The sequence below is a fragment of the Berghia stephanieae genome, chromosome 2, assembly GCF_034508935.2.
Source record: "Berghia stephanieae isolate SIO BIC M18660-M18661 chromosome 2, UCSD_Bste_1.3, whole genome shotgun sequence".
Lineage (NCBI taxonomy): Eukaryota > Metazoa > Mollusca > Gastropoda > Nudibranchia > Aeolidiidae > Berghia > Berghia stephanieae.
The window spans coordinates 51,563,960-51,582,403 of record NC_088361.1 but is presented as its reverse complement, the minus strand read 5'-3'; the positions used below and the strand labels follow the sequence as shown (position 1 = coordinate 51,582,403).

The 18,444-nt window shown below is 33.7% G+C and overlaps 2 protein-coding genes and 1 long non-coding RNA gene across 4 annotated transcripts in view; 1 reads left to right on the top strand and 2 right to left on the bottom strand.

Annotated features, from left to right (window-relative positions):
- Window positions 1-14,197, top strand: part of LOC144965128 (uncharacterized protein KIAA0825 homolog) — a 35,128-nt gene extending 20,931 nt beyond the window's left edge. For both annotated transcript variants that reach the window (XM_078900089.1, XM_078900090.1), the window contains exons 18-27: window positions 884-1,177; window positions 1,530-1,587; window positions 2,119-2,171; window positions 2,566-2,705; window positions 3,206-3,366; window positions 4,058-4,199; window positions 9,779-9,875; window positions 10,806-10,909; window positions 11,724-11,935; window positions 13,457-14,197. In XM_078900089.1, coding sequence (XP_078756215.1) covers window positions 884-1,177; window positions 1,530-1,587; window positions 2,119-2,171; window positions 2,566-2,705; window positions 3,206-3,366; window positions 4,058-4,199; window positions 9,779-9,875; window positions 10,806-10,909; window positions 11,724-11,935; window positions 13,457-13,636 — 1,441 coding nt within the window. In that variant the 3' untranslated portion in view covers window positions 13,637-14,197. The remainder of the gene's footprint in view (window positions 1-883; window positions 1,178-1,529; window positions 1,588-2,118; window positions 2,172-2,565; window positions 2,706-3,205; window positions 3,367-4,057; window positions 4,200-9,778; window positions 9,876-10,805; window positions 10,910-11,723; window positions 11,936-13,456) is intronic.
- Window positions 1-18,444, bottom strand: part of LOC144965133 (cell division cycle protein 23 homolog) — a 232,997-nt gene that overhangs the window by 179,834 nt on the left and 34,719 nt on the right. The gene's annotated exons all lie outside the window — the stretch shown is intronic.
- LOC144965130 (uncharacterized) overlaps window positions 12,488-18,444 on the bottom strand; it is an 11,870-nt gene continuing 5,913 nt past the window's right edge. Inside the window, exon 3 of the long non-coding RNA XR_013643973.1 lies at window positions 12,488-13,586. This is a non-coding gene — a long non-coding RNA (uncharacterized LOC144965130). The remainder of the gene's footprint in view (window positions 13,587-18,444) is intronic.

The following is an 18,444-nucleotide window of genomic DNA, read 5'->3' as shown; positions in this document are numbered from 1 at the left end:
GATTTACTTCTCTATTGCTATGTCGTTTTGTTTTTTATTGTTTGTTTTTATTTGTTTTTGTTTTGTTTTGTTTTTGCCTTTTTAAATTAAATTTTGTTAAATTAATGACAGTTGATTCAATGCAATGAATGAAATATAACTATCTGACAAACGCTTATTTGGCCGATGTGTTGTGCAAGTACTATTGGGCCGAAACTCAAATAAAAAAAACAAAAAAGTAAATGAACATGCAAAATCAAGATCAAGAGTGAGAGAGAGATGCCTGTATATGGGAAGTGGAGAGAGAGAGAGAGAGAGAGAGAGAGAGTGTGTGTGTGTATGTGCTTGGGGGGGGGGGGGGGGGGTCTCAATAGCTCAATTGGTAGAGCACACACTTCACACAAAAAGGGACCTAGATTGATCGAGTGTGAAGTCTAGTTTGGTTTTTTCGACCCCTTTATTCAACCAACAGCAGTTAGGGAGATGGGTTGGTTAGATCTTACAGAAAGTACTTTGCAATATACTATTCAAAGGGTAGCAAGCAATTGCTATTATCCTTTCACGCTATAGAAACTGAGATAGACTGTCACCATGGGCTCATGGCTCTGAAGGACTACTATACATTGCTGGCAAGCAACAGAGGTAGAGATGTTGTCTTCACCTCTGCCTTTGTCCATTTTACACTACACATTACCCCTCACGATTTGATGTAGATGTTCATGCCTTTGAACATGCTTATAATGTAAAGACACCTTTGCTAAATCAAAGCTTATCAAGAGGCTTCAAATTTATGAAATGAACATTTACTTCATCTTTTTATTTATATGATTGCTTTGTGGTGAAAGAAATGTGTGGTTGTGTAAACATATTTTAAAATGCGCTATGAATTATTACTTCCTTACAGATCAAAGACCCACACACAAACTTCGCCATCAGAGAGCAACAGCCATCCACCTCCTCAATCTTCTTCCTCATTACCGTCCTCGTCTTCTAAATCTCTTGCTGCTCAGAAAAGCCAAAGCTCCACGGATTCAAGCGGTTCACAGGCCACAACCAACCCATCCTCACCTAAAATGGTCGACCCCAAAGGGGAGATCACTGCAGTACAAAAAGTATCAGATGCTGTGATACATACCATGTCCCACCTACAATACTTCCCTGATGCCTTAGCTAAATGTATCATCCCTACTATTGAGCGGTTTGTTTTGTTTTTTACTCATAAAATCTGCAACAAGGTTAATCATTTCTGCAAATGGCCCACTCAAGGATAATTATAAGAGCTTTACAGTAAAAATTTCATGCTGTTTGAAATCACCCGTTATAGAATAACTTTGAAACACCTCTTGAACCCCCTTATAAAATGTGGGCATTATTCAAACTTAATTTGTGCTATTTACTAGGGAAAGGCCAATTAAGTGGCTTTCTAATTACATATTGCATCAATTTTTTGCTTTGACTTTTTTTTCAAGAGTGGGAGAAAAAAATATATGTAAAGAATGATGGAGCTGATAATTTCAAAGGTTAACTAAATTATTGTTTATCTTTTTCAGGAGTGCCTGCTTTGAGATGTTTAATGTAAAAAATCCACTCTTTTCTCCTGAGATGGAGGTGAGATCATCTCGAAAGATATAGGTTCAAATTTAAAATTCTTGAAATCAAGTTTAAAAATCTGCAAGTAATAGAGAATAACACAGAGATGATAATGGATGCAGCCGTTCATCAGCGCTACACACTACACACTCTTAATACCTCTGTGTTTTTTATGGTTAATTTTTATTTACCACTATTTGTATTGTAATCTTATGTGTCAAGACATATCACTACTATTTGCTAACATGGTTTCAGTGCTTCACATTAATTTGGAATGTATGAACATTCTATCTTCAGTTTGTCATATCAATTCTTACCATATGGCTCTCGATGTTAAAAGGAAAAAGAAAGAAATAACTCAATTCGGTGGTCTATCTTTAAATGTTTTATTTTTCACATTGTCTTTTATCGTGTATACATATTTGCAGTTCTGATAACCAAATGGAAATATAGGCTTGATTTGACATTGTTTTTATGGACTATATTTTGTATAGGTTTGAGAGTTACTTTAAGGGAATATGATATGCATATTTATTTATCTAAATTTAGATTCCAGAATGGCTAGCTTCTCTCTTCATCTTAATGGAGCCTTTTACTGAGAGGTAACAGTAATTTCAATATGTACCTATTTGAGTTAGCATTCACTGCAGTAAATCCCATTGGGGTATGAGATTTTATTCAGAAAAGTTTTAGGTAAACAGCTTTTATGCTTTACACATATTTTTTTTAAACAAACCCAAAAATAGCATGACCTTCATTGGTGTTATTGTTTCTCCTAATTTAAGATTTATTGATTTATCTTTAGTAAGATCTCTGTAATTAATATAGGTCAACAGTTTGTAACTTTAAATGAATTTGATCTGGATGAGCTATATTTAAAGCTGTAGAAGTTAACATTACCTGTGTTCAGCATTCTGTTTTATAAAACATTTCATTTTATTGTCTCAAAAGATGTAAACCAATTCTCATGTGTTTTTTTTTCTCATCTAATTTCAGAACTCTTGAACCAATGCTTCGATATGTGAACAAAGTAAAGACATCTGACAACTTTACCCGGCCTGTGATCTCATTTGTAGCAGATTTGCCCTGTGGATGTCCTCCCAATTACTCACTTAGGGATCACCCAAAACCACCATGTACTTTCATTTTCACATTAATTATTTTGATAGTTCAAAAATATAATTTTTATAATCATAATTTGCAGAAATATTAGCTTGGATAAATATTTCAGCCAATTAAGGATTTAATACTTTTGAACTAAGGAAGATATTGTTAATTTTTTAATATCCCAAGTGTTTCATTTGCAATGCTCTTTTTCCCTTCTCGGGTGTCTCGTTTATATAAGTCAATAAAAACACCCCTCAATGCTATGGTTTTTTTTTGTTCTTTTTTTCTTCTCTTTTTGAACTTTTATAATGCTCACAACAATAATAAACCATTCAATGTCATGACTAAATTGTTATAATTCCTCTTGATTTCATGTTACTTCCCACTCTTAAAATTTAAATTTTATATGATGTCGTCCAATAGTCACAGAGCACTAAGACATGATTTTGAAAAGGCTCATTTTATTTACATAAATAATTTGCAAGATGAAACTAGATATATTTTGTGGTAATTTAATATTTTTTGACAGCAATAAAGGAAGTTCTGATCCATTGTGTGGAGCTCATTATCTCGGAGATAGAGAAAAGTGTTATTGTGCTTCCCGTGTCAGTTCTTGCCCTGTTTGGAGCCCTTGAGACGAGTTGTTATGAGCAAGGGATTAAAACCAGTCATAGATGTGTGGCTTTACAGGTGAAACATTTGTTATCTGTGTTAATCTTGCTCAAGGTTTTGAATATGGAAAACTTGCAGGCAATGAAGTAAGATGAAAGTGATAAATGATTACAATGCAGTTATATGGTCGGATGGTATGATTCTTGCCTTTGGATCGGAAGTTTTTGAAATATCAATGCTAAGTAAAATAGATAGAACAATTCAACAAAATTTATCCTATGACAAGAAAAGCAAAATTTTTCAGATATTAAATGGACCGTAACAATCGCTTGCAATTATTTGATTGGGATCCAGTTTGTTGCAAAGTACTTTCAGTCAAATCTGACTGGTCCAACTACCTATTTACAGCTGAGTTGACAGGAAGGTTAGAAAAAAAATCTCAGTCGCACCCAGGGTCGAATTTTTTTTTTTTTGGGTGTGAAGCGAGTGCTCTTCCAGCAGGAATTTTGTGACCCTCATTGCGATTTTTAATCAGTGATGAATGGTAGCTGCAATTCGATGCACAGACTCCAACTCCTTGTCAAAGTTAATGCCAAAACAACAAAGTGTATCATTATCAGGAATTAAGTTTAAGGCCATTGAGTATTTTACATTACATGCTAAAATATCAATCAGAAAATATCCTTTCAAAACAAATTTAGCACTTTCATAATCTTGCATTAAAGATTTGAAATTTTAATCACATGACCATCTGGTTATGTCTGCCCAGATTATTGCTTGGGGTATATGGTGCCACCTTAATCGTCTACACATATCCTCAAGTTTGCCCAGTGATCTAGTCAAGCTACAGCTCAAAGACCATCTTCCGAACCTTGCTGAAAACCTGTTTTATATATTAACTTATGGAAAAGGTAAATAATTGTAAACCAAAATTGCCTTGATAGATTCTCTATACTTTGGATTAGAAGGTGTATCTATTACTAATTTTTTCCTGTGTCATAAGAGGTTGATTGGAAATGGCACGTCATTCTTCCTGGTCTTGTCTCTTCCCGGTCTTGTCAGTTTGTTGCATTCCTGAGTTGTCAGCTCAGTCCAGCTCTTGATGCCGTCTAGCCACGATTTTGTGGTATGGCCTCTTGACCTCTTGCCCTCTATATTTCCTTCAGCCATGGTTTTATTTTGCCAAAGTTTTTCAATTTTCTGGTCAGTATTGTTTTCAATAAGTCCGGTGCAGGCTTATATTATTGGTCTATTTTTGTGTTCAACTTATCTTACCCATATGTTTAAAACTCCACATTTCAAATGCAGCTATTCTCCTTTCAGATCCTTATTTAGCATCTATGTTTCTGAGCCATTTAAGAGTGCATAACTTTTCAATATGCTGATCCTTGTAGACATTTGCATGTTGCCCAAAGGATAGATTTTCATTCTCCAAAACATTGTCATGCTACTTCTAATCTGGTTTGGATCAGAATTATTAGGAGTGTACTCTGGATAATCGCAACACCTTTGGATCAGCGAAAATTTTGCGATTAACCAAAGTTCTGCTAACTGTCCACTATTACAACATTTTCTCTCTTAGTTCACATAGGCTTGTGATCGTCCATGGCCTCAGTAATTTTATTTTTATTATTTGTTTGTTTTTTCATTTTTGTTTTTCTTTTTTCCTCTTTTATAGTTGTAAATTCCATCATTTTCATATGTGTTTGACATCACTCATTTCCCTAAGAAGGCATCAAAGGTCCTCTGTTTTCTTGCTGAAGCCAGATGTTGTAAAGAATGTTCCTAGTCCACCACTGACTGAGCAATGTGATTGAAACAAAAACCATAAAGCAGCACTATATCGATTTTAACAAGCAAAATTGGATTAACTTGCTCTCTTTTGTTCTCAACATTTTTAAGAGTCAAAGAGATTAGCCGTGAGGAGAGACAATAAGCTCTCACCAAACCCAATGGTCACAATGCACAATAAATTGTCAATCTCAAAACAAAGGATAGCGCTCAGGCTCTTCTGTCATTGTTTACATGTTGTCTAGCCTATGCCCACTCCCCTCACCTCCTATCTAATGGTCACAGTCGACTGCACAAACCCATACTGCTAAGCCTTTTGGCTCTAATAGATAGTGACACACCACGTTGCGATTAACTGAAAGTTGCAAAGAACAAAAGTTGCGGTTATCTGGAGTGGACTGAAATAATAATGATAATAATAATATTAATAATAATAATAATAATGATAATGATAATAATAATAATAATAATATAATAATAATAATAGTAATAATAATAGTAATAAGAAGAAGAAGAAGAAGAAGAATAAAAATGGTAATAATAATAGTGATTATGATGATAGTGATGATAAAAATGATGATGAAGATGATGATGATAATAATGACAAGGTTAATAATGATAATAATAATAATAATAATAATAATAATAATAATAATAATAATAATAATAATAATAATAATAATAATAATAATAAGCGCTTCGAAGCTTCGGCATAAGCGCTGTATAAATGTACATTTATTATTATTATTAGTAGTATTAGTATTATTATTATAATAATAATAATAATAATAATAATAATAATAACAAAAACAATGACCTGCGAGTCTTGTTTTTGTTGGCTCTTTCATTTACGTGTTTTGAGTGATTTTTATCTGACATTTCGCCTGGATTTTAATACCATCTGATTTGTGATAGTCTTGTGGTTTTATTGATATACATTTTAACGATTTCTAACAGAGGATTTTTCTAAAATTTTAAAATTTAAGTATGGATTTTCCAAAGTCGAACATAGTTTTAAACTGCTATTTGTTTACAGCCATATTGGAAACTTTATTCACTGTGCTATATTTTACAACTTTTAACAACTACCGTGTACATCGATCTATTTATAATACTAATTTTGTGAACAGACTCAGGGGGTAGACGAAAACAACTCCCTATAACCACCGTCATTGGTCATCGGCCAACCCCACGCCCGCTCCCCCTACGACCTCGATCCTCGCTTCAATTTATCAACACTCGTCCCCCATCCAATCTAATCACTTCAATGAGTAATCCTCACCGTTCCTTGTCAAATGTCAACACTGTCCGTGACAGTCAGTATGAAATTAACGACCACCATGACAACAACTCGCAGCAACAGCACCGTCTTGAGCAACAACAACAACAACAACAACAACAACAACAACAACAACAACAACCTGCACGTAGTGATCATACCAGTTTAAAAATTGGATTACTAAATGTTAGATCGTGTCGTAATAAAACTCAAGACATAATCGACATTATTGAAGATCATAAAATTAATATTTTTGTCATCTTGGAAACATGGCTTAATCATTCATATGATGATCCAATTATGAAAGCAATTACACCCGAAGGCTTTTGTATTAAATCATTTCCACGCATTGGGAGGAAAGGAGGTGGTATTGCAATTATTTACAACTTGTCACTCTTTGACAAGATATCATTTCACCATGATAATTTTAGAAGTTTTGAATACGCTGGATTTGCCATTCATGAAAATAATTTTAAAAAGTCGTTTCACTGTGTCTACCGCCCACCACCAAGCCAACAAAACAAAATATCAACAATTGATTTTTTATCTGAGTTCGGAGAATTCATGTCTATGCAATCCATTAACAAAAAGCATAATATTTTTATGGGTGATTTTAACATTGATTATTTCGGAAACAAAAATGAATCGAAAGTATTTCGGGAGATTATTGACACAAACAACTATATTCAACTTGTAAGCGGTCCTACAAACAACCATGGCCACACAATAGATCATGTCATTACAGACATTGAACATTCTCTCTCTTCACCTGTCTCAAATATTGATAAATTAATCTCTGACCATCATTTAATTGTGTTTTGCGTTTTATTTCCAATGAAGCACGAAGTAAAAAAGATGATAACATCTCGTAATTTGAAGAATATAAACATGAACATTTTTAAACAAGACCTTGACCATAACGTTAAAAATAAACATGATGCGAATGGTCTCCACGAGTCAATTGTTGGTACGGTGGACAAGCATGCTCCCTTAACAACTAGAGCAGTAAAAGTGAGACGTCAAGCACCCTGGTATAATACCGAAATAAAATTGAATGGATTAGCCAGGAGGCGGGCAGAAAGAAAATGGCTCAAGTCCAGAGATGCTGTCGATAAGAAGCGATACATCGCGGCTAGAAATGATGCAAAAGCCGTCAATTTCAGGGCCAAAAAGAAATTCTATGAAGAAAGCCTCAAAAACGTGGGACGTTCGAGACAATTCTTTGCCTTGACCAAGGAACTGCTGGGACAACAGACGCAACCAGCTCTCCCATCTTTAATCGATCGTGCAGATCTACCAACTCGCTTTGGTCAATATTTTAAAGAAAAAACGGATACCATCAGGAAGGAACTCTCGTCTGAATCGATCCCTACAACATTTGACAAGTTTCATGGTGATTCGTTAACACATTTTTCAAAGATTACTGAAGCTGACTTACGTGATTGCATTATGTCGTCTCCAACTAAAAGTTGTGATTTAGACCCCTTAAATACTGCCATTTTAAAAAAATGCATTGATGTAATTTTAACACCATTTACATGTATTGTTAATAATTCGTTGCAGTCAGGTGCTGTACCAGACATTTACAAAGTTGCTCATGTCAAACCCCTTTTGAAAAAACCTGATCTCGATAAAGAGAACTTAAAAAACTATCGCCCTGTCTCTAATCTTCCTTTTCTCTCTAAGATCTTAGAAAAGCTTGTTTTGAAACAATTACTGTCTCATCTTAAAAATAATTGTCTTGAAGAAAAATTTCAGTCTGCTTATAGGCAACATCATTCGACGGAAACCGCACTTGTTAGGGTTGTTAATGATCTCCTCTCTGTTATAGACAATGGTTCATGTTCTTTGCTGAATTTGCTTGACCTATCGTCTGCTTTTGATACTATTGATCACAATCTTCTTCTCAAACGTCTTGAAATTACTTATGGCGTGTCTGGTGCAGCGCTTGATTGGTTTAGGTCATATTTGTTTAATCGTAAACAGATTATTACGGTGGATGAATATAGATCGGAGGAAATCTTTCTTGATTGTGGGGTTCCCCAGGGTTCAGTACTTGGACCCGTTCTTTTTGTTTTGTACGTTGGCCCTCTGTCTAAAATCATCAGAAGTTTTGGTCTGTCTTACCATCAATACGCTGATGATACGCAATTGTACTGCGTTTCCAATATGAGAAATTTACAAGAAGTATCAGCCAATAGTAAAAATTGTATCCAAAGTGTTAAGAAATGGATGAATGAGAACAGACTGAAACTGAATGATGATAAGACGGAGGTGCTGTATGTGGGGAACAGGAAGTGGAAAAGTGAAACAGATTTGAAGTTGGGGGATGCCTCTATTCAAATTGTTGACAAAGTGAAAAACCTTGGCACATTCTTAGACTCTGGACTGTCGATGGAGCACCAGGTTAATAATTTGGTTAGATCTCTCTTTTTCCAACTAAAAAAGATTGCTTCCATTAGACGGTTCATATCTGAGGATGTGACCAAGCACCTGGTTGTGTCCCTCGTACTATCGAAATTGGATTATTGTAATGCTCTGTTGTTTGGCGTTTCGCAATACAATCTGAAACGTCTTCAGATTGTCCAAAACAGCGCTGCCAGACTAGTATTTATGAAGCGTAGGTGCGACTCTGCCGGACCTCTACTTCATGACCTGCATTGGCTGCCTGTTGAGAAAAGAATTAAATTCAAAGCTTGTGTTTTAGTGTATCGTTGTCTTGAAGGTACTGCCCCTTCCTACCTTTCAGAACTAATTGAAAGATATTCAAAACCCCGCCCCTTACGTTCGGCCAGTGATTCCACAAAACTAGTTGTCCCTCGAATTCGGAAAAATGCTGGAATGAGATCCTTTTCTCATTTCGGACCTCTATTTGGAACGCCTTACCGCAGAGCATTCGTGAAAAAGAATCTTTGTCTATTTTTAAACGTTCGCTTAAAACATATTTGTTTCGATTTTAGTAGATGGTATGAGAAGCAAGATAGGTTTGGTTTGTGTTGTGTGTTGTATTGTGTGTGTGTGTATGTGTGTGTGTGTGTGTGTGTGTGCTTGTGTGTGTGAATGAGTATGTTTCAGCCAAAGTAATTTGTAATTTAAGCGCTTAGAGTCTGGTGTCTCGGAGTTATAGCGCTATATAAGTTTTCAGCATTATTATTATTATTATTAATAATGAAAATAATCCAGAATAATTCTATTTCAACATGCACAGATCTATTGCTATACTGTTCATGTAGATCATTTCCCAAATTCTTCTTCATTTCCGCTATATCTTATTTTTCTGGTAGTGGTCATTCATTTTTATCGTTGATATGACTTTGATTTAATTTGTGGTCTGAGAAAGTAACTTCATTCACTTTTGTTTCAAAGTTCTTGCTTTGGATCTATAAGAATATGATTACTTTTTATATCCTTTTTTCCTAGGTCCCAATACACCCCGATTTGCTTCGAAATTTATAAAGAGTCATAAAGACTGGCTTCAACAGAAGATCCACAATGTGTCAATGTTTGTCAGCAATGAGTAAGTGTCCAAGAACCCTTACAGAGAATACGATTTTGATTTAATTTTTAATAAATATCTTTTTTTTTTTAATGTTTTCATCCCTTTAAGTATGAGAAAAAATTTTCTTTAAGTGATTAGAAACTCTTAGGGTGACAATAAGAACAGTATCACCCCTGAGCTTAAGTGATTTGATCATCCCAGAACCTTATCCCTTGAGCTTAAGTGATGTGATGAACCCAGAAACTTCCAGTAACAAAGCAAAGTCCATTCTGTTGTTCCATCCTGTCCCCACATGACATTTACAAAAAGATATATTCTTATGTCTTTAACCACATGTTTTGCCTACTGTAGGTCAAAGGCCGAAACATTGTACGGTATATTTGTGTATTGTGTCACTTTAAGAGACATATATTGTTGTTGATGATGATAATGATGGTATTTCATCAATAAAAGTGTGTTGCATTAATAACATATTAAAGCACAGATTGTGTCAGGCAACCTTAAAACAATTTTTTGTCGTGAAGTCAAATCAAGGGGTCCTGATAGCTCATTTTGTAGAGCAATCACTTCACAAGCACAGGGCTGGTATCGATCTTGGGTGCAGTCGAGATATATCTGGCCCAACCAGTTATGATTGGGTAGCTGGACCTATTTGATCTGACAGAAAAAAAACTTTGTGATAGACTAATGTCCTATTCTATGGGTAGTAAGCAATTGTTATTGTCTGTTTAACACTATAGAAACTGGGATAAACTCCTGCTACTTGGGCTTTATGTCTCTGAAGGACTGCAAAAATAAAAAATAAAATCAATGGTACTGACATAGACTGTATGATATAGAAGTATGGTTGATTGTTTACAAGAGTTGTGTGATGCAGGTCTGTTTCTTTAAGAGCCTTCTCGTAATTATTCTTCTTCCCCTCTCTACCCCTTTTACTCCAATCCAAAGCATTCACAGCATGCCTGACATGGATGTGACTGAAATGGCTACACATGCATTCAGTGATCACCTGTACTCAACTTTAGCTTCCAACTTAGTGGAAACTCCTAAAGGTGAGTCCTTTCAATATATCAATATTTATAGCTTTGAGTAAAATTTTACATATAAATCAATATTACCTTTTTTAAAAAAAGGATTCATGTACAATTCAATATCAAAGCAAAAAAATAAATTCATTAACATAAATCATCATCCCAAATTCTAATTACATGAAATTTGTCAGGGCCTTTGTAGTTTTGCGGTACGACACTCACCTTTGTACCATTAGGTCCGTTTCCTGATTTGAGTCCTACTTTGGGCAGCGCAATGTCGAGTTCTCATGAAGGGTTCTTTACTGAAACTTTCTCACTGCACTCAGGTATAAAATAAATGCATGGCTGGTAGCAATGTTTCTGTCAATTGTAAAAAGACCTTACGGGTATCACATCCCTTCCTACATGTTAAATTTCCTTAGGGATTGGGACCCCTTGTAAAGCATTTTGAGCATATTTATTGGTGATTGTGCTAAAAAAAAAAGTGAAAGCTCAAGCTAAGTTTCAAGACAAAAAGAAAGTCTTAATATGTTTAGGCTGATCCGTGATTACTATACATATTAAGCCAGAATTGCCAACTACACCACCAGAAATGATTGAAACAACAGATTTTTTAAAAATTCTGAAGCACTGCGGGGCACTTAAGTTGTAAACATTGTATTTTTTTTTTTTTTTCGAAAAATGCCACAGGTAGTATGAAAAGAGAAAGAATGAGATTGACAGGTTGTTTTATTGTTCATATTTTGGCAGATTATAGCGTCTACCAGATCAGAAACCCTTATAAGGACATCAGAAATTATGTAGTATATATTTGATCTCTTGTTTTTTATCAAAGGTTTTTCCAACTTATCCATCCTCTCCAATCTCGTGGTCAACAATGGTCAATGGCTGAAGGACCAGATGGATATCCAAGGTCCCCTGGCTGACAAGAGGGCCAAGTCCAAGAAACAGACCTTTGTACTCGATATCAGCCCAGTTACTCAATCTATTATACCCTTTGACCCCATGAAGGAAATGAATTGCATTGGAGACGAGTTTTTTAATCAGGTATTTAATAACGAAGATTTATAAGCTTTGATAAAAATCAATATTAGCTTACTTGAAATAGTAATGTATTGTACCAAAACATGTTTTGAACATTGAAAATCTTATTCTTTTGCCTCTATGATTTTTTTCACCCATTCCCATGATCATTTGTTTGGGGGGGGGGGGGGGGGGGGGGGGGGAAGGGGAGACTTGCAGGATTTAGCCTTCACAATCCGGGGCCACTCACTTTATCTCAGTCATCGACCTTCTCTAGCAGCTCATATATATTTTTATAGATAAAGCAAAAAGCAGTCATGGATATTGTGAGGCTGCTTATACAAAATTGACAAATTTAAATGTATGAAATGGAAATGTGGTCCCAATGGCATGAAATACGCAAAGCATCTTGAATATTTAGGCACTCCAGGGAGAGATTGGGTAAAGAGACCAACTGATATTCAAGACACATGGAGATTTTAAGATTTAATTTCAGATTGTAACCTCCAACATTCTCAATTCAACGATGCTGCAGACAGCCTTTAAAACAGAAGCTCATCTTTTCAACAATTTATAATTGCACATAATAAGTGCTAACCGATTCTAAATTGAAATCTACATTTTATTGTCAAAAATATTGTTGTTATTATCATTTTATATTGATGATTTATTCAACTGCAACTAGTCCTTTTAGAGATCCCATGGATCTGGTATATTCCAGTATTACATGAGCATAAATCGGACAGCATCTGCTACTTACTATCTTCTGATATGGATACCAATCTGTTATAAGGTAGGGCTTTCTGTCAGACCAGAATTAGATGCAGCTTGTGTCTTCAGGGTATGGGTATTTTTTTTCAGACCAGATATAGTTTAGTCAGTATATGAGGCATTATGATTAGTTCATTCACTTTCAAAAAAAAAATTTCCACTGCTATGTGCGGCTATGTGGTCTTTTGACAGTCGCCTTCAGATCAGAAGGTCCTGGGTTTGAGTTCCACTCTGAGTGGTGCACAGTTGAATCCTTGGAATAGGCTCTTTACTCACATTCTCTCACCATAAAAAAATGGTGCAAAATGAGTACCTTGCCGTAAACAGCTTTGTCTGCTCTGTCGGAAAAATTGTATTATCGCCTAACAGGCATCATGTTTTGTTCTACATGTTAAGTCTTGCTGTTGGCCAGGGTCACTTTGTAAAGCACTTTGAGCTCATTTAGTGGAAATTGTGTTATATAAAAAGCTCAAGTTTTCATTTTTGACTAGTGGGTCTCTTTAGATCTGGCATAAGAATGCGACATACAAAGGAAATGGTCACCCTATCATATTATGCTGTTGATCCAGAGCATTGCATAGTTAGAGGATAATTTACTGTTTAAGACATGGAGTCAAACCACGGTTATTCAAGTGTCTTTCCAAAAGTTTACCAACTGAACCAAGAGGCAAATAAATTGATTTGTGCAGCATTATATTCTTGTAAGTTGAACAGGTAGCAATCTAATCAAATAATAATATTGAATGCTCTTTGTTTTGTTTAAAATCTATCCAGAATGCAATCATGGAGTTTCCGTTGGATTGGGTGGCCATCTTGACATCAGATCTAGGCCTGAGTCGAGCTGCCTTTCGCAGTCTGCTCATGAACAGACATGAAATGCAGGAAGGTGCAGAATTAGATGATGCTGAAAAGAAACCAGTTGATGTTTTGAGAGCCATCTATGAACATGGATAATGTAATTAGCTTATATTAGTTCTTATTTATTGAAATTTTCTAGTTTTGTTACATGGATATAAAATCATACATATTTATATCAGAGTAAAAGTTTAACTTTATTCTGTAATATTAGAACTATTTCATGTATAGTTATACAGAAAACCCGAACATAGTTTTTAATTAAATACCATAAAGATGAACTTTGACTCTTTTTAAAAAAAGTATTTTTGAGGGTTTTTAGAATTATTTTTTTAAAATTTATTTTATTATTATATTTTTTTATTGCAGTGGCATTGAATAACGTTGAGTTTTATATCTTTTGCAGATTTTTTTTTTTAAAGTATTGAAGAGAAGTCTGGAAGAGAATATTATTATGCAAGTTTATTCTGAAATGCAAAATAATAGTAGGCATATCTGGGTTTTGTTTTTTTTAGCATTCAGACTGATGGTGTCACATCTTTCTGAATAGCCATCATGTATGTTTATATTCCAAACTTTTTTTCCCCTATCATTTAAATGGTTATGTTACATCCTGAAACCTAATGATAGTGAGAAATTTATTAGAGATTCCCCATCCCTTGACATTATCACCAGCCCTTAAAATGTACTTTTGCACTTTTCTCCTGCATTGCAAACCATTACATGAAGGTTATGAAAAACAAATGACAAATGTATACCAAATGATCAAATCCTAATAGATGCTCCTTTCTTTTATTATAAATGAATTTCATACCTACTTAACAGCCCCTTTTACGTCTTGGTATTATGACGATTGGTTCAGTCTTTTTGTTGTTGTAATATTGCGTTTGGTTAGGATGGATTGATTTTAGCTTATATAATAACCGGGGTTTTTTTTTAGATATAATAATTTATTTGTTGCCACTTTCCAAGTCGTTGTCAGCACTTATAACTTGATGTTTAACTACACTAGTATTATAAGTGTTTTAGTTGTGATGTATATATATCAAACGAATGGAACTAAAAGTAACACACGAGCTGAATCATATATCCTAATTATTCTCACATGATCTTTAAAAGTGAAACAAAGAACAGAATATGGTGTTGCATTGATTCTTTTTTATAAGCATCCATATTACATAATAAAGCCACAAAAGTGGTTGAATCAATGATGTGATAATGATTTTTAAAAAATATTTTACCAATATTCAATAATCAGCAATAGAATGTTGTTTTGATATCAAGTCAAAGACAAAGGCCGCAGGTTCAAATCTTGGTGAAGACATTGGGATTTTTTCCTTGCAACCTAATTTTTTTGTGGGCCTGGATGATATAAATCTATTGTGGATGGACTTAAATTGTGTTGAGAAGGCAGTTAAAAATGGAAAACTTTTTTTCAAAGTTCATCTCTCAGACTTAAACAAAATTTTTCAATAATATTCCGTCCATTAAATTATTGACATTTTTATGTCCATAGATGCTATATTGACAAAATGTTTACATGAAATTCTCCTGTGGTTAATGTGCCAGATTTATTTTTTGAAATTTAATATGATGAAATTCACATGTTGAATTGATTTGTGGTAATGAATTTAAAAACTTATAACTTTTCAATTTATTTTTTGATATTAAAGATAAACAACTTCTCTCCTGCAAGAGATTATAATATAATATTATGTCTTAGACGATAAGATAAATGTGCTTATAGTTGGAGACTACTGTTTGCATTTCCTGATTGAATGATATACCAATCCCATGGCGGTTAAAAAACATTTAGTTTTTGATCTGTGATGTGTTTAAATAATTGACAAACTTTTACACCTTTAGTTTTAATGGTTAATTTGTTTATTCATTTATTTAATTTATTTACTTTTGAGGGAGAAAGGGATGGTAGACGTGATTTGAAGAGAAGTTATGCAACTGTTTCCTCTGCCTCTGGCTTTACTCTTGCGCAAGATTCTTTTGTTCTGCATGTCCTTATTCAAAGTACTTCTCGGGCCACCCAGTGTCTCCTGTAGCTCTGGATGGGGTTTTCTGACCTCCCATGTGAGCAGGGAGGTACTTATTGTGTCTTCTATCCCCCTATATCTGTTTTCCAATACGCTTTCTGTCTTTGTCTTTGAATGAAATTACTTGGTTTTCCCCTGGCCCTGGCCGGATACCCTGGGAGGGCAACAGTCAAATGTATAGTTAGAGTTTAGAGATGATTAATTTTGTTTTTTTAAATCATCTTTCTGTTATGCACTCCATTATTTTTTGTTTTACCTTTATATGATTTGTAATCATTTGAGTGTGTTCCTCTTAGTGAGGACCTGTGCTTTTGTCAGGATGAGACTTTTAGGTGATCTCATGTGATTAGGTCATTTAGGTGATTTCTTGGTTGCTTTTTTGTAATTCTCGAACTTTTTTACTTTCCTATTGTCTTCCTTTATACTGGAACTGATATTGATATGACCTAAATGTGTCGCAAGCACCGTGAAACCCTTATAAAAAAAACATGTGTATCCTGTATCTGTTTCTTAAACCCGAAAACTTCATCTCAATATGTGACTCATCATCTCAAAATGATATTATGTCAGGATGAACCAGCTGCCAAAATTTGTGGGTTTTTTTCCCCGTAGAAATGATCAGAAATGTAAGATTTTAGTTGGGTTGTTTTTTTTTTGTCATTTGAGGAAACAATGTGTGTTATTTTCAATAAACATTTAAAAAATTAAACCATTTCATATTTCATATATATTTGAATATAAAGTCAATGTTATTGTAAGTGTTCAAGATTAGATAGTTTGACATCAATATTCCTTCATGTTCGAGATCTAAATTATTATTATTATTATTATTATTATTATTATTATTATTATTATTATTATTATTATTATTATTAATATTATTATGTGTTTTTATTTTTTTTTAAATTTGACTGATATCAAACCTTTTTGTAAAATACATTTCAAAAAGGTCGCATAGATTAAAGAACATATTTTTTAAAATCTATTAATAGTTTCATATAAACTGACTCAGTCAGACTGTGTGGTCTTACTTTAAATGCGCAAAATAATTTCATACGAAAGTATATAAATTCTGTGTGGGATTTTGAAACATCCCATAGAGGGAAGGAAGGTCGATTGATGTGTCTTCTCTCCCTCTATATCTGATTTCCAACTTGCTTTCTGTCTTTGTCTTGGAATTGTCATGGCCCTAGCCAGAGTCCTTGGCTGGGAGATAAACAGTCAAATGTGTAGAGTTATTGTTTGGGGAGATTATATATATATATATATATATATATATATATATATATATATATATATATATATATATATATATATATCTATATATATATATTCCCCTTGTAAATCATGCATATGTTATGTACTGTTCTTTGTTTGAATGCACAATGGGTTGTAAACATATGAGTGTAATATTTTCCTCTCAGTAGGATTCTGTGCTTATAGATAGTATGCAGATGACGTCACTCAAGCCTTTGTTATTGTTTTTGCCATCCGCGTTTGTGAGTTGTTCTCACTAAACTGTATTAACCAGACTATAAAAGTTCATGGTTACACAGAGTTTGTGTGTTGGTCCGTTATACTTCCGGATGGCAATGTTGTGAACTCCTTGGCCAAGCGCATTCTATCTATATGCTTATATCTACGAGTAGATAGACTTTTAGGTGATCTCAAACTAAGTACACTGGTGGTGTGCTCTTGGAATCTACACGTGTTCCTTATTTAAACCATTCCCCTTTGTCTTACTTTTTCTCATGTGTTTCAAATTGTAAATCTGGAATTTTTTTACTATCACATTTACTTCCTTTTTACTGGCGCTGAAATGAGTTAATGTATATCACAAACCCTTAAGAACAAGCAAACAAACAACATAAACTATGATATTGAATACGATTTAAAATACTTTTACCGCTCATAATTTTGAGTATTAATCTTTAGGTTAATCTATCCAAAGCGTTTTGTGATTTACAATATATATGGAAAACTGCCAAATGAGTTTCTGTTTTCACGATTTATTATACTTTATAATTTTATTACACTACTCTTACATTAATTTTTAAAAGTTTTGTGTGTCTTGTTTTGATTTATGTGTTCCCATTTGATTCATCTTTATTGTACATTGAATATATTTATACTGTGCTGAGCATTTATCATATCATACAACTGTTATTTTATTTTTGTCAATATTATTATTATTATTATTATTATTATCTTTTTTTTTGTTTAAAAAAATTATTATTATTATTATTATTATTATTATTATTATTATTATTATTATTATTATTATTATTGTTGGTTAGTATTATTATTATTATTATTATTATTATTATTATTATTATTATTATTATTATTATTATTATTATTTAATAATAATAAAAATAATAATAATGATGATAACGATAATAACAATAACGATACTTTTTTTTTTGCACTCATTGACATGATCAGAATTTACGTCATGCACTCTGACCTAGATAATAGAATTCACACTACAACTTTGAATTAGATCCCTCCCACCTGAAAGCAGCAAATGTTTTACGTTGTTGTGTAAGTGTAAACATAGAACAAGATGTGAATACTTGTAATAAAAGTATATTTGTTCTATACCTTGTTTGATTTATTGAAGAGAGTACCAATCTGGCTGTAGCATGTTTGGTTCAAACCCCTGTTTTCATTTTGTTTTTGTTTTTTGTTTTGCTTGTTTGTTTGTTTTTTGTTTTTTTTTGGGGGGGGGGGGGGGTGATTGTCTTTTCTTTTTTCTTTTTTTGGAGGGGGCGTCGTTTTACTTGATTTTCTTTTTTTTTTTCTTTTTCATATCATTACAAAGATTGAGGTCCTGGCCTTGCGAGCCTGAAAGCCCGC